This window comes from Schistocerca cancellata, chromosome 4, assembly GCF_023864275.1.
Source record: "Schistocerca cancellata isolate TAMUIC-IGC-003103 chromosome 4, iqSchCanc2.1, whole genome shotgun sequence".
NCBI classification, from domain to species: Eukaryota; Metazoa; Arthropoda; class Insecta; order Orthoptera; family Acrididae; genus Schistocerca; species Schistocerca cancellata.
Genome location: NC_064629.1, coordinates 43,714,981 through 43,732,843, shown reverse-complemented (window position 1 = coordinate 43,732,843; position 17,863 = coordinate 43,714,981). Strand labels below are relative to the sequence as shown.

General features: G+C 41.7%; 1 protein-coding gene across 1 annotated transcript in view; it reads right to left on the bottom strand.

Moving 5' to 3' along the window:
• The window catches only part of LOC126184776 (cytokine receptor-like), a 430,688-nt gene that overhangs the window by 13,076 nt on the left and 399,749 nt on the right, over nucleotides 1-17,863 (bottom strand). The window contains exon 19 of the mRNA XM_049927330.1: nucleotides 7,768-7,863. Within this exon, the coding sequence (XP_049783287.1) occupies nucleotides 7,768-7,863 (96 nt within the window). The remainder of the gene's footprint in view (nucleotides 1-7,767; nucleotides 7,864-17,863) is intronic.

Here is a 17,863-nt window from a genome sequence, read left to right as displayed (position 1 = left end):
TGCTCCACTTGCAAATAGAGCAAGGGAAAACTACTGTCTATATGCTTCCGTATGAGCTCTAATTTCTTGTATCTTATCTTCATGGTACTTACACACAGTGTATGTTGGCAGCAGTCTGCTTCAAATGTTGGTTCTCTAAATTTTCTCAATAGCTTTCCATGAAAAGAATGTCATCTTCCCTCCACGGATTCCCATTTGATTTTCTGAAACATGTCCATAACACTTGCGTGTTGTTTGAACCTGCTAGTAACAAATCTAGCAGCCCACCTCTGACTGCCTTGATGTCTTACTTTAATATGGCCTGGTATGGATCCCAAACACTTGAGCAGTACTCAAGAATAGGTCACACTAGCAGTCTATATATGGTCTTGTTTACAGATGACCCACACTTTCTATAATTCTCCCAATAAACCAAAGTTGACCATTCACCTTTCCTACCATAAATCCTGACATACACATACTATTTCTCATCGCTTTGCAACACTATGCCCAGATATTTAAATGATGTGACTGTGTCAAGTGCAACACTACTAATGATATATCTGAACATTACGGATTTGTTTCTCCTGCTCGTCTGTATGAACACATTTTTCTACATTTAGAGCTATCTGCTATTCATCTCACCAACTAAAAATTTTGTCTAAGTCATCTTATATCCTTCTACTGTCACTCAATTTTGATACCTTACTATACTCCACGGCATCATCAGCAAATGACAGCAAACTGCTGCCTCACTCCTGACAATACCCTTATCTCTGATGAACACTTGCCATCAAGGACAACATACTGGGTTCTAAAACTTAAGAAGTTGTCAAGCCACTCAAATATCTGTGAAGCTATTCCATATACTCACACCTTCATTAAGAGTCTGAATGGTGCACAATGTCAAAGATTTTCTCAAAATCTAGAAATAGCAATCTGCTTGTTGTGCTTCATCCATAGTTCACAGTGTATCATGTGAGAAAAGGCCAAGCTGAGTTTCACATAAGTGCTTCTTTCTAAAACCATTCTGATTCATGGACATAAGATTTTCAGTCTCAACCAAATTTATTATATTAGAACTGAGAATGTTTCAAGGTTTCTGCTGCAGACAGATGGTAGGGATTTTGGTCTGCAGTTTTGCAGTTCCAGGTTTTGCCCTTCTTATATACAGGAGTCACCCGCAGTTCTTTCCATTTACTAGAGACTTTGCACTGGGTGAGAGTTTCATGATAAATGCAGGCTAGGTAAGGGATGAATGCTGCAGAGTACTCTTTGAAAAACCAAACTGGGATCTCGTCCTGACCTGCAGACTTTTTTGTTTTGAACTCTTTCAGTTGTTTCTCTATAGCAGGGATGCTTATTACTTTGTCATCTGTATGGAGTCTGCCCAATGGTCAAATTATGGTATGTTTTTACAAGTTTCCTGTGTGAAAAATTTCTTAAATTTGAAATTTAAAACTTTGGATTTTGTTTTGCTGTCTTCTGCTGCCACACCAGACTTGTCAACAAGTGACTGAATGGAAGCCTTAGACCCACTTAGCAAATTTACATAATACCAGAAATTTCTCAGCTTCTCTGCCAAATCTTTTGTTAAGGTATGATTGTGGTAGATGTTGTATGCTTAATGCATAGATCTTTTCACAGATGCACGAATCTCTACTAAACTTTGCTTGTCATCATTTGCAATTTTCTTTTGAAATGAGAGTGTAACAGCCTATGCTTCCTCAGCATTTTTCAAATATTGCTATTAAACCATGGTGGGTCTTTTCAACCCTTAATCCACTTACTAGGCCCATAATTCTCAAGACCACAATTTACAATCTGCTTAAACTTTACCCATAATTCCTCTATGTCCATCTTACTGGAACTAAGTAGTGTCAGTTCACTGTCTAAGTGAGATGCTAACAACTGCTTATCTGCCCTTTCTAGCAGAAATTCTATCATAGTTTATCAACTTTCATAACCATAGTTGCTATAATGGCGTATGATTGCTAATCCCCATTTCTATACTGATGTTGTTGATAATGCCCGACCTGTTTATAGCTACAAGGTCTAAAATATTTCTACTGCATGGTGGGCAGCTGAAGTAGCTGCTCAAGACAGTTTTCAGAAAATATGTTCAAAACTACTTTGCATGACTGTCTATCTGTACCCCCTGCATTTAGTCCATGGACATCCTGGTCTATACGCAGTGGGTTAAAGTCGCCTCCAACTAGCACTGCATGACCTGGGTATTTATACACTACAGATAGTAGATTTTCTTTGAATGACTCTAGTACTTTCACAGCAGAATCAGGTGGCTGATAAAAACATCCAACAACTAACTTGGTTTTACCTAGACATGTTATACATGACCAGACAACTTCACCATCCCACTCAACTTTGAACTCAATAGAGGAAATATTTTTGTCAACTGCAGTGAACACTCCCCATCCTATGGTCTCTAATCTCACTTTCAGATATACATTCCATGACTTGCTAAATATCTCAGAACTTTCTACTTTGGGTTTCAGCCAGCTCTCAGTCCCAAGCATAATTAAAGTGCGAGAACTTTCCTTGAGAGCAGTAAATTTGGGAACTTTGTTACAAATACTTTGACAGTTTACTGATAAAATTTTGACTGTCAATTTGTCTTTACTCTGAATCTGGTCTGACTTCCCTTGCCACATATTGTCTGGTGAGTGTTCATCAGAGTACCTCAAACTACCTTCTAGCCTAAAAAACTCTCATGTGTACTCCACAAGTACTTTGCTACCCCAGTAGCTGCTTCCTGTGTGTAGTGCACCTCTGACATATCAAGGCAAGTCCTACAAATCCCCAACTGATAATGCAGGCCTAGAAATCTGCAGCAAAGACTGTCACAGAATCAATGAAGCCTTTGGTTGAAACCCTCCACTCGGTTCCAAACCAAAGCACCCCGATCAACTCTGAGAACAACGCTGCAAATTGCGGGCTCTGCTTGCACCCCAAGTGTGAGGCCAGCAGAATTCTTCACTTCTGCTGGCCACATGAATGTGCTGAGGATGGCCTCAGAACCCATGCAACAGGTATCATCGGTGCCGTCACGAGCCACAAGTTGCAGATGACTGCACCTTCCAAAGTAGCTGTCAGGTGAGGTCCAACAGACATACCGAGTGCACATTGGCTTTCTTTTCAGCCTTGAATGCTATCTGCCTAAGCAGCTCCATAACATGCCTAGTGTTGGAGTTCCCAATACCTAGTAAACCCCTCCCCCATGTGCCTGCTCAGACCCTACTGAAGGAGCAGCCACCTACCTACTCACTGGGTGAATGAGCGAAACCAGATGACCAGTCTCCAAATTGGTCCTCTGCCTCAAACACATTACCACCTGCCACTCACTCTGCTGAGAGGGCAGATCCACCACATCAGGTACACAAAACTTGCTTTTTTTTTTAAATGTATGACCAGTATGATATCATATTTTTGGTAAACTCTCAATCTTACTCAGTCATTTTTGTCACTCAAGAGGAGACATAAAGGCAATGCATAGTGCAAATTCTACACACGCCTGCAGAACTTACTTACAACAACCATCTGCATTACCTCTTGGAAATGTCTACATACTGAAAATGTTTCACTTTGTTTAAAACTAACTTAGTTGAACGTAGTATAAATTTGAATGTCTGTGATCACAGCACAAAACACTATGTGAAACTCAGTATGCATACAACTTGAAACTTTGCAATTAAAAATTATGATTTCACCAGGTGTTCAGTTATACTACAACTGGCCTACAAAAATAAAATACAGTAACAGTAATTAAAAAAGTCTTTGTAGTTATGGAATAGGAATCTGTAATCTTTCTTGCTTGACCATTGATTCTGTACAGTATCTGAATTTCTCGTACACTCAAGTTCAAATTAATATGAACTCAGCAAATGCAGGAATAATTTTTGTAAAGGTGACAATCAGTAATGTAAAACTTAAGTTAATAATTTGTTTTATATGTGCACCATCTATAATTTTGCCAATTCAGGACTGGTACTTTATTTGCTGATGTGTGATCATGTGGGTGTATATACAAGGTGGTCCATAGGTGTGGACCCACCCTTCTAAAACAAAACGCATGAATAAACAGAAATTTAAAGTCAATAATATTATTAGTTTCCATTGTTTGAAATTTAAATTTGATGGCAGGGGGCAGGCGGGGGGGGGGGGGGGGGGGGGGTATGATATGGGAGAACTGAAAAACCTGTGGGTCTATGTTGCCAAGATGGAAGCCATTTGGGAAACCTCCACCTTGGATGCAACTCATTATTTTCAAATAGAAATCATGTGACATATCAGACAGACAGAGAATTACATGAGAGAAGTAATGGTATCCTTTATTCATGCATTGTTTCATTCATTCTTGAGATATGGCTCATATTTATTTCTTACCAGTGATGTGAAAGATAGTGACATTTCCATGGGCTGAACACACTGAGATTGTCCATGTTATCATAGAGGATCTTAACTCATAGAGGACTTTAACCCAAAACAAGCCAGGCAGACCACCTATTACCTGTAGTACAGTGGCTAAAGTTCCCCTGAAATTCAATGAAATTAGATCTGTCACAGACAAACATTAAGCCGTACAGCAAAAATTGCTGTGGATGAAGCAACATCAACTGATGTTCAATAAGCACTCAGAGCACACTACTTGTCACATCTAGCACAAAACTGGAGTCAGTAATATATCAAAAACAAGAATTTTGTGTACACATGTGTGACATCCTTACAAAATGCAAATGTTACATCTCAAAAGAATGATGAGATCATTGGGTTTAGTTTGCAGAATACATGACACACAAATGTAAAATGTTGTTTCTCCTGTGACAAAGTGTATATGGATGGAGGTAATTACTAGATGAGGAGAGAAAAATAAATAGAATCACAGATACTGGTCAGATGTCAACCAACTCTGGATGGATTCATCAAAAGTAGCTGATGCATAAAAATGACATATGCACAAATATGACATTCTTGTATTGTTGGATCCTCCTTCATTGTGGGTCCACTAATGGTAGTCCATTATCTGTAGTTATTAGATGAAGACGTGCACCTGCTGGAGTGGCCAAGCAGTTCTAGGCGCTACAGTCTGGAACCGCGCGACCGCTACGGTCGCAGGTTCGAATCCTGCCTCAGGCATGGATGTGTGGGATGTCCTTAGGTTAGTTAGGTTTAAGTAGTTCCAAGTTCTAGGGGACTGATGACCTCAGAAGTTAAGTCCCATAGTGCTCAGAGCCATTTGAACCTTTTTATTCAATCACTGCTGTCTGAAGATGGGACATATCCAACTTTCTTTCAGCATGGTGGTGTCCCACCTTGTTCTGGGCTAGCTGGCTGAGCATATCTGGATATCCAGCTTCCCTTACCTGTGGGGCCATATGAAGGTAATTGTGTATGCATGAAAATCAGAAACCTTGTACATCTCAGAAGCAAATTTTTAATGCTTGTGCTTGCATTCTGATAAATTTGTTGGTTAAAGCCAGTAAGGAATGGGTGAAGAGGATAATAACAATCTTATAATGCATTAGACAACACACTGAGTGCAACATGTAAACTTCAAGTGTTACTACCAGAATTAGCTTCTTTCTGCACAGAATGCAACATAGCATGGGAATTAACAAAGCTTTGCTCAAATTAAATACATCATCATTTTTCTCACGTAATTCTCTATCTGTTTTATATGCCACAGGACCCCTTTTCCACATCAAAATTACAAGTTGCATCAAATATTGTGGCTTTCAAAATGGCCACCATATTAGTAATATAACCTCAAAGATTTTCCTCTTCTCTTCTCATACTACTTGACATTAACTTTCTGTTTATCCACTTACTTTGTTTTAGAAAGATATATATTAAAAGTTTGGTGAATGGTCTCAGAATATAAAGGAAACAAGAGTTACAAACAAAATACTGACTGCCCTTAAAATGCCCACCATTAGCTACAACACACTTCTGACATCAGATGCTAAGCTTTTGGAAATTGTCAGCACATACTTCTTGTTGAATTTCTCAAAGACCGTGGTCACATGCTGTTGGGCATCTGTATCATTACAGGGCATGAGACATGGTGCTACCAGTATGATTCAGAGACTGAACAACTGTCAATAGCACGGTGTTCATTATCATCCCCACCATCCTCGGGTAGAAATTGCTGTTAAAAAAGGTGAACAGCATTGTCGTAATCTCGATTTTGTCACCCAACTTTCTTTGGGAGATAAGTAAGACAATGAACACCATGATACTGACTGTTATTGATCTCTGGGTTATATTGGTAACAAAAGCTCTCATCTTCTGTAATGATGCAGATATCCAACAACACAAGGCCATGATGCTTTGAGAAATTCCACAATAAGTGTTTGCTGACAATTTCCAATAGGTTTGCACCTGAAGCCGGATGTGTGTTGCAGCTAATAGTGATTAGTTTGAAGACCAGTATAGGCATTTTGTTTATAATTCTTGTTTCCATTATTTTCTGAGATCATTAATGGAATTTTTCAAATGCACCTTGTATGGCAAAGTCACATATGCTCATTCAAGGAGCACAAAAATTAAGCCTTCTGCAATAAATCATAGACTTGTGTTATGTGCCATTTTTATGTAAGTTCTTAACAGAATGTACTTCATAAAGAAGATAGCAAGTATTTATACACAGTCCAGTCAGATTAATGTGACCACAACTTATGTTTAACATCAATGTGCAATAAACACTTACAGATGGCAGGGGGCAGCATAAGCAGTGGAGGGTGTAAACCTCACTGGGGCACATGGAAAACAGTACAGTCATTGTCATAATGTGGATATAGAGTGACTAATCTGATGTAAACTGTGCCACCATGGATAAAATATACTGTGCGTGGCAAAATGGCGCTGTCCAAAACTGCACTGAGGCAGCTGTAGTGCACCAGCGGCTACAAATGACAGGGGTGAACAATAGCTGAGTATGTGAACATATGTGCAACTGGCTGCCCACATGAACCAATGGGTTGCCAATAGTGCCTCCTCAATGACCATTCGGTAAACAATGCTACATTATCGGCCTCCACAGTAGGCGCCTGGTTCATGATCCCGTGCTGACTGCTGTTCGTTGGGGATGAAGGCTGGGATTTGCATGCCAATATTGCAACTGGATATCCATTGAGCAGCTAAAGGTGGCCTTTTCAGATCAGATAGATGGCTGTCGGTATGTACGGCATGAAATGTCTGAAACAATTGACGGAAGAGCCCGGGCCAGAGGGCATTCCTGGGTACTCTTGTTATTCTGTAAGGCAGAGTGGATCAACACTAGTATGTATTTATCCTTAGGGACCATGTCCACCCCTACATGCAGTCTGATTTTCCTCAGCACAGTGGCATCTACCAGCAGGGTACTGCAATGTATTGCACAGCTCGCAGTGCACGTGCGTGGCTTGAAGAGCACCGGGAAGAGTTTGCCATACTCCCTTGGCCAACAAATATCCTATATTTACATCCAATCAAAAATGTGGGACACCCTGGATCAGGTTGTTTGCACCATCAATTCTCAGCTGAGAGATCTAATGCAGCTAGCTACAGCTCTGGAGTTGGTATGTCTCCACATCCCTGTCAGTACCTTTCAGAACCTCATTAACTCTCTTTGTTCATGTCTAACAGCAGTCTGTGCTGCAAAAGGTGGTTATTTGGGCTTCTTACACATGGTCACATTAACATGACTGGAGAGTGTAACATTGCCATTCTTTTAATTAAGTTACTTTGTCAGTTTTCATTATTAATAGAACAGTAGTTACATGCTCTGACCTCGTTATCAGCCACTGGCTGTGTATTTTGTGTCATATGCAAATTATCAACTTTCAGCAGCCATGTCACATCTGTATGACCAACTTTATTTTCATCCTGAAATAAGGCAAATGAATTTTTTTATCCCTTAGACACATACAATACCAACACCTTAGAATCATTATACCATTTAAAAGTATAGTCCCATAAAACTGATGAAGTACTAAGTTATGTGGAAATATCAGTACTGAAATGGGAAAAGGATTTAAGAAAGGCAGGATTTTGAAGAATTGTCAATACCTTACAACATGGAGGCAACAATATGTGCACCAACAGGAGTAACCTTTTCAAAGTCAGGCGGTTATTGACATTATTACTAATATTAATAGATATGACTATGAGTCACATGTAGTTCAGACAGAAATACCTGACCATCATGGACAGCTGATCTGCTTTTGCTGAAGTAATGACATAGCATCAGAATCAAAACGAACATCAGTGAGCAAAATATTAACAACTTTGAAACAATATGAAATTGGGAAACATGGAATGAAGCCCTACTGGTACACAATATAAAAGAAATGTCTGGTTCAGTTATTGCAAGAATTAAATATCATTTTAATATAGCATTCCCCAAAGTATAAAGACAAGAGAAACTTCAGAATCAAACACAGCGGATTACCAATGAAATATTAGAACAGCATAGGAAGGTGCAGGATCTAAGCCAGATGGAGAAAGCTGGAAACTATGTGGCGGCTGCACTGTTCAAATGCGCGAAGCGCTGAACTACGGCACAGCCGACACAAGTAAGCGACGCCCGACATTCACGAGTGCAGCTATACTGCTACGCCGAATTTTGGCAACGGTGCGCCGCACACCAGACGCACGGAACAAAGTAAGGGGACAGTGTGAGACAGTCAACACAACATGACACACGTTTCCGTTCCACCGACTTCACCGTTGCGGACCATGTGTGTTGAGTCGACGTGACTCCCTCGCAAATGCATATGTGCAGTCTGAAACGCAGTCACTCGTTTCGCAGAGTGCACCTTTCCATTTGACAGTGGCTTCCTCCCTTCTGTGGACATCGCGGTGCTTCCGCTTGCACCAGGAGCTGGACATCTGGCGACGCGGCCTTTATCTTGCTCTGTCCACACTGTCTCACCACGGCTGATCACTGGAGTGTACACCCTCCGGGATCTGTGATCGAGCTGTACCATTAGGGCAACACACCTGTACGGATGAACGTTAATGATGCATTGCATTTGTAACGTAGTGTAAGTCTTCCAAAGAATAAAGGTGTCACGACAAAACTGCTGTAGTCATTCCATCACCAAGCCTCTCTCTTGAACATAGTGCATGGGCACGGCAATAAAGCCACTTCACCGCATGTTAATGCCCATAAGCAGTGATACCACATGTCCCCACTTCACTCGTGTCCCCGACGTGATCCGACACATTTTGGGGACAGACAATATCATCGCCGATTGTTTGTCCCGAGCGTGTGCCATCATGTCACCCCCTGTGAACTTTGAGGACGTTGCCCAAGTACAGGAGAGTGATGAAGAACTGCACCGCTTCCGTCACGAAACTTCCAGCGGCCTGCAACTGGAGCTGGTGCCTGTCCCCAGCTCTGCACGGAAGATTGGTGTGACATCTCAACCGGCACGCACTGACCGTTCCTTCCGGAGAAATTCCAGCGCAGTGCCTTCTACCGCGTCCACGGACTGTCAATCCCCAGCACCAACACCACTGCGATGCTCGTGGCTGTGTGTTTCGTCTGGCCCGAGCTTCGGAAGGACTGCCACGAATGGGCACACATTTGCACGGCATGTTAGCACGCCAGAGTTGGAAGGCACACCCACGCACCCGTGGGCACCTTCCCTGATGCGAGACCCCGATTTGCGCACGTGCACATGGACCTCATCGGCCCGCTTCCTCTCTCTCAAGGCAAGCAGTATCAGCTAACTATGGTGGACCACTTGACTCACTTGGCTGGAAACAATGCCCGTCCCGGACATCACCATAGAGACCATCGCCACCGCATTTGCCGACACCTGAGTGGCACACTTCAGATGTCAAACTCACGTGACAACTGACCGTGGCCGCCAGTTCAACTGCGCATGGTTCACGCACGTCGCCAGACTTTGTGGCATCCAGTTACACAGGACAACAAGCTACCATCCAGCGTCTGAAAGCTGCCCTGACTTGCCACGATACCTCGTGGCCAGAGACACTCCCACTGGTGCTGCTCGGCCTGCGAGTATCGCCGAAGGAGGAGATCGATGCGTCACCTGCCGACCTCATATACAGACAGCCCCTGACAATCCTCGGAGATTTCGTTGAGGATGTACCACTCCCACACAATGCCGCGGCACCCACTCTGGCAGAACGCCTGTGCACTCACACGGTCGACCTCCAAGCGCACGCACCGACGCGGCACGGCACTGGGAATGTATTCGTGCACGCCGTCCTGCAGCGCTGCACGCACGTCATGTTGCATACGGACACAGTACAGCCACCTCTCCGGCTGTCCCAGCGGACCACATCACGTGATCGCCTGAGGAGACAAATTGCTGGTCAACGAGTGCAATGGGAAGCCGTCTGCAGTGTCAATCGACCGCGACAAGCCAGCTTACATCTTGCCCACTCCAACAGCCACGAATTTCTTCGACCCGGCGGAAGATCTGGTTACCAGCGGCCAGACGGAGCGCGCATCCATAGCCACCAGTGTTACACAGGTGCAGCCTGCTGTCATTGCGTCGCCACATGCGCCTCCCACCACCCCGACCAGGTGGCCGACTTGGCTGCCTGGACCGCGCCCACCACAGGGGCACCGGTCGTCCCCACCACAGCCACCAGTGGACTACATCACGCATGCCAGCCGCTGCATCTGATTCAAACACCCGTGCTGCACCACCAACATGCCGCACCACCCAAAACAGCAAACACGTGCCCGAGCAGCCGAACGCCAACAGAATCAGGTGTCCATGAGCTGCCAAACGCCGTCAGAATCCGGCGTCCACGAACCGCTGTCCAATGTAGAGATCTGGCTCCAGCTGCCCGCGGCCTCGGTCGGTACCTCCAGTCGAGCCCCGGATGACGCCTTCCGTGTCCGTTGCAGCTCCTGGACCACATTCGTATCCTTCTGCCTCCGCCATGTCCAGTGTTGAGGCCGGTTCGGCATCCACGTCAGTTTAACTTATATGCGTCACTGTCAAGCTCTGGACATCGCACTTCACACCGCCTGGCTTGTCCGTCATGGCTCCCGGACCCGCGTTTAAGTCCCGATGGTACCGCACTCGCGCATATTCTCCGGACCTCTGTTGTCTCGAGCATCAAGGTTGCTTTGAATGCTGCGCTGTGTTCACGCGACTGAGTCACTTGCTGAACATGTGGAACGTTGTAACACATGAACACTTGGACTTGCCACTCTGAATAATGTAAATAGTGAACTTGTTCTGTAGCTCTTGTGGATGCTCGGTGTTATTATTAAGATGTCAGTGCCTTCAAGATGTAATACCAAATGACCTGCAGCACGCACCTTCACTGCGCATGCTACGGACAGTTGTGGCCAGTGCTTCACGCCACTGTCACTAGCCGACCATGTGAGGACACATCCACTGCATGCTCACCAGTCTGGCGCACTGATGTCATGGGCTGCTGCCCATCCAATGCTGACTGACGCCTGCCAACACTGCCGTACTGTCATCATGCAGCACGCAAACTTTAAACACACGTGCGCCACAGAAAGATTGTCGCGTTTTAGCAGCTACGGAACTCCGCTCTCCAAGGGGGGATCTGTGTGGCAGCTGCACCGTTCAAATGTGCGAAGGGCTGAACTATGGCACAGCCAACACAAGTAAGCGACGCCCAGCATTCATGAGTGCAGCTATACCGCTACGCCGAATTTTGGCAATGGTGTGTCACACACCGGACACACGGAACAAAGCAAGGGGACAGTGCGAGTCAGTTAATGCAATGCGACACACGTCACCGCTCCACCAACTTTGCCGGTGCGGGCCACATGTGTAAAGTTAATGTGACTCCCCCGCAAATGTGTATGCACAGTCTGAAATGCAGTCGCTCGTTTCGCAGAGTGCACCCTTCCGTTTGATAGTGCCTTCCTCCCTTCCGTGGACATCGCGGTGCTTCCGCTTACATTCGGTGACGCGGCCTTTATCTAACTATCTCACTCGGTCCACGCGGTCGCGCCACAGCTGATCACTCGAGTGTACAGCCTCCGGGATCTGCGATCGAGCCGTACTGCTAGGGCAACATGCCTGTACGGACGAACGTTAATGATGCATTGCATTTGTAACGTAGAGTAAGTCTTCCAAAGAATAAATGTGTCACAACAAAACTGCTGTAGTCATTCTGTCACCAAGCCTCTCCCTTGAACATAGTGCGTGGGCACGGCAATAAAGCCAGTTCACCACACATTAATGACCGTAAGCGGTGATACCACACGTCCGCGCTTCCTATAAAATATCCTAAAAGAAGTACACATAAATGATAATACACGTAAAAGCAAGGGAATTAACACTAACATAATGAACTCAAAACATATAATAAAGGTAGCTTGTTATGCAATTAATACTCAAAGAAAGGAAAAATATTGACCAAACATATAAACAGAGATCAGGTTAATGAAAATAGACAACTTACTGGTTACAGAGGGAAGAGAAATAGCAAACATCCTCAACGGTAATTATATAAATTGGGTAGAAGGCTTACGATTGGAAAGACAGTCAAAAAAAAGAAGATTACCAAGCTATCAAAAATATCATACAGTATCACTTTCTTGAAACCAATAACAGAAGACAAACTGAGGAAGACTATACAGAAATTAAAGTCCAACAAATCAGCTGGTGGTGATGAAATATTGAATCAAAACTGAAGATAAGCAGGGTTGTGCCAGAAAGGGGATAAGGATGTCCCCAACAACTACAGGGCACTTGCCCACAAAAGGCAAAGGTTCCGTTCAGTTACTGATCTGGCACACAGTTTTAATCTGCTAGGAAGTTTCAACTACAGACCAGTTTTTCTTATACTAGGTTTATCATAAATCCTGGAAATGCTTATTTTGATAGATTAGTTCATTACCTGGACAAGCAAAATATGTTTTTAGTGTCACAGCATGGTTTCAGAAAGGATAAATCTACAAAATCAGCAACTGCCAGCCTGTCAGAACACGTTATACAGGCATTAAATGATAAAAAGTTATTTCTAGACCTATCCAAAGGATTTGATAACATTGCCAATGAAATACTTATTCCAAAACTGGAAAACTATGGCATTCGAGTGGATACAATCATACCTAAGCAACAGGAAACAGTATGTATCAATAGGAAACTTATAACAGTCAGAAACCAAAGCCATCAAATATGGGATGCTGTGGGGATCAGTAAAGTGGCTGTTGCTGTTTAAACTATCTGTAAGTGGTGAAGGTGTTGAAGATAAAGGGAAGAAAATCCTGTATGCAGATGACATGACAATACTGAACAGTGAACAAAATGTGGAACAGCTTGAGAGAAGAACATATATTTCTGCACATGTCACAGCTCAATGGCTCAGGGAAAATAACCTGAAAAAAACTATGTATACAGTGTTCAAGAACAAAGAGAAGTCTGTAAAAATAAATTTTGAGGTGGATGACACAAAGCTGGAAGAAGAAGAATCCACTAGTTTCTAAAGTGTTACTGCAGACAATGCACTGAAATTGAAATAGCATAGTAATCCTGTTTCTAAGGAACTCAGCATCATCATATTCATAATGAAGCAGCTACTGCAGTAAGTAGTAAAATGGCTTTGGTCTCTTTGGACTGTACCTGCAGCATGGAATGGCAATGTGGTGAAACTCAAACATCCAAGAAACAAAAAGAGTGTTCACATTAAAAAAAGCAGTTAGGATCATTTTCAAAAGAAGGACTTCTGAAACATGCAGAAACAGCTTTTACATCATTATACAGACATAAAACAATAATACACATCACAAAAGAAAGTTCAGAGTGGATTGCACATGCTAGTGTAAACACCGATAAAACATGGGGGAAGAATAACACATGAAGAGTATCTCACCAACTGAAAATGCTTGAAAAAGGACCTCAGAATTCAGTTATCAAACTTCTAGAAAGTCTGCCTAAAAATCTGCATTGTAGTATATATGATGCAAACTCTCAAGCTCAAAGACTATCTGGTGGAAATGGAATTTAAAGTGTTAAAGAACATCTACTAAATTAAATTTTTATGTATTGTTCTTTATAACCTGTGATGTTGGAGAGCATAACCAAAATGGTTGCTTCTCAGGAAATAAGCGATAGTAAATGTTTTCCATTTTTGATGTGTCCTATATTACTTGTACGTTTTCTGTACACAATGTAATCCTACAGGCTCACATACTATTGATTCAAGTATGTACCACATATTTCTCAGTCTATTCTGTATCAAATAAAGAGAATAAGGTAGGCATTATGTCATCTCAGGAAATTCTAAAAGATGCTTCAACATAAAATTAAAATGCAAATAAGCAAAAGTTAAAGTTCAGACCTTTAATAATGAATGAAATGTGTTATAAAAAACTATATTTCAAAAATATCCAATATTAATATTCTAATATCTTCACAGCCAAATGCTATCATCCATACATGACTGACCATCAGAGATCCTACATCATTCACTCCTATGTGTCTGCTCTCAATACTTTAACCAAGCCCAATAATTAGTGATAATGGAACACCATTTTCTTTATGCACTATCATTCTGGACTGACACAGCTGATCCATATTTCTTGTTAGGATTTCGATAACCTTCCATGGCTTCACGAAATTAGAATTTTCTCTCACTAATCATTCCTAATCCTTATAGTGCAGTATTTACCGACCAGCCCTTCCTACAAAATATCCATTCTTATGCCATTTCTGTTCCCAGCACCGTGCCACATGGGCCGTGTCTGTGTAAGGTCCAGGGGTAAGGACTGTCCATGCATCAACCAAGCATAACATATTCCATTCCTATCACTATATATCCCTTTAGAGGTGATCAAAATATTCAAATATCCATGTCTATATAAACACTGCTGCAACCACTATATCACTTTTTATTTGGACATCACCATCAGTCAGCTATTCATGTCCAAATGAATTGATGCTGTCACATTGATACCAGAGGTTAATTAGTCTGCCCAGTTGCAGAACTTACTGTTCTACAGAATATGCTCAACTTCAATGGCTGTTTCATTAGCTGTGAGAGTATGAGTGTGTAGAGTTGTAAAACTACCATACACTATGCTAGCCTACCATCAGTAAATGTAGGCTATGGTAGTTTTCCTAGTAGCCTTGGTCAGTTAAGATTGTAACCACATTACCTGTATGTTAGGTGAGTTGCAATTCTATTGGGCATGAGTGCATTCCAATCATTTTGTCTGCATATTTGATCACTGTCCTACAAGATTCCCCTAGAACCCAGAAGTGCGATCAGTCTAAAAACTGAGAGAGGGTTGTATAAAGGGTCACATAACCTACAGGACATTTTTGTTCTACATAGTTATCCTTCTGTCTGTTGCTTAAAAATAAAGAGTATTTATAGTTTTGAAACTTTCAATGTTTAATTCATGTTTTATTTGAAAATTGCTAGTTCATAATGTGACACAACAGGATGTTGTACTAAAAACTAGGAAACAATTCAGATGTATCATATAGTGCTAGAAAACACAATTCCTCAGTAAAATGGTAAAATTAAAGAAAAACAGCAAAACAAAAACATATCAAATATTGCTTCAATACTTCATTGAGTTTAAATGAAACATATTTCCATTGTTCATAATCAGCATTCACACTTACCAGTAACAACAGGAAACTCTTGCCTTTGATTATAATGAATGTTCTGTTGAGAGCAGTATAACAGCAATTATATTGATTTTTTACATTTGTGAATGTAAATTGTACTTGTATTAAAAATAATTGCTTTAGTTATATAAAATTACAGAAGTTATGAAATCAACTGATTTTTATGACTTATTAAATGTAATTTATATTTTGTAAGGATTTAAATACATAATGAACTAACAGTGAACAATGTGTGATTCTAATTATGTACAAAACATATAAACAAACAAAGAGAAATCATCAGCTCCCAGTTTCTCCCACATAAATTCATTTATGTTTCTTTCCCTACCAATGCTACTAATAGGACCAGTAATCCTACCATTTACTATATAATTTATGCACTGTTGCAAAATTACTGAACAGTAGTTTCCATCTCAATATTAAAGTTCATTATTTCACACTTTCTTCTCACAAGGTAATTAAACTGAAGGAGATAAAGACTGGTTGAATCAGGAAGCAAATAATGTGAAATAGAGGGCAAAATTATAGCATACACAGTGAGTAAGACCGAAGAGTGGTGGGGGGGGGGGGGGGGGGAGGGGGGGGGGCAGTGGCAGAGAGAAGATGGTAGATAGGTTTATACAGTGACAGGTGCGATGAATGAAAACAAAGTCTTTACAGCAACACACTGCCACATAGCATATGCTATAACATCAACAGTTATGATTTCTGCTGCTAGTACCTTATAATTTCACTGGTAAGATGATTCTTTACCATGGCTGAGTAACCTCAATGAACATCTGTTATTCTCTATTATTATTCACCTCCTCTTCATTTGCCCTCCTCCTTCTTTTCCTTCCTCCTCCTCCTCATTTGCCAGCTCACTGTATTGTTAGCAGGTGAAGGAATCCATTGTTTGGAAAAGTTCACGGTTGTACACATTTTGTTTGTGACTGTTTCTGCAACCACATGGTTATTATTTCCCATGAAGTAAAGTAAAGTCATATGGCATGAATGGCTGGAAGACCATTAAGGATGGGTTCAGACAGCTAATTGGAAAGGTTTTCCCTATCCTTCGCACCCACGGGCACCTTTCCATCATGAAATATGAGTTGTGTATGTAAGTGTAACTGTTAAGAGTAGGTAGCTGAAATGTTTGGGTGTATGTAGTGTTGTGTTCATGTTGGAGAGGATGAGAGAAGGGAGAGGGTGAAACCTGGTGCAGACTCACAGCCTACTCCTTGTGAATAGCACCAAGCAGGCCACTGAGCTTAATGTCTCCATCTGACACACATAGATTACCATCAACAGTGTCACATGCCCTCACTTCATGAGACACTCTGGAGAGGTTTGGAATTTAATCCAGGATATTGGATGATCAGGAACTTGACACCACCACCTCTCCTCCCACTGGCCAAATACAGGCAGTGAAAATTTCATCCACCACCTGGTTCAAAAGGGCTTATCCCTGAGGTGAGAGCCAATGCACAAATGTTTGTTAGTGACCTTGGCTGTAGAGATGGGTAATATTTCCTATATTTATTTGATTGTAATTTCAGTTTTTACCCCTTCATTAAAAAAAGGGTAAACATATGACCATATTCTCAATACTGCAGAGACTGCAATGCATTCTGTGCCTTTCATGAAAATAAACATAATATAATGAATTGTAAGAAATATTTGTGTCAAAGTTAAAACTGTGTCAGTCCAGTAATACAGCACAGCTGTTAACTTTTGTCACCTATGGTCATCAAATTGAGCTATCAGTGTACATAGGAAGATAAGGCAGATACTGCTATCAGCCAGTCTCAGTGCTGACAAGTTTTTCCCAGATGTTAGAGAAACTAATGCATGCTAGGACTGCAAAGCACGTTAGTGACCCAAATATCATCATCTAAAGTCAGTCTGAATTTCAGGAATGCATTATTTACATTCACTTCCAATATTTAGTAATTCATCAACAAAAACATGAAGATGGTCAGAATATTTTCTGACTTGACAAAAGTGATTGTGTCAGTCACAAATTACCTTTACACAAAATTACATAACTAGGTACAAATTGTGCAGCAGGGAAGTACCTTGATTCCTACCTTCCTAACAGAAAGCATAAAGTTGTACTGGATAGGCAAGAAGGTGTCTCAACATTATCAGAATGGGGTACCATTATATGTGGAGAGCCTCAGGGTTCTATTCTGGATGCCCTACTTTTTATTATTTTTATTAATACTCTATCTCTTTAAACAGAATACTGTAAATTCACTGTCTTTGCTGCTGACAGTACATGACTTATT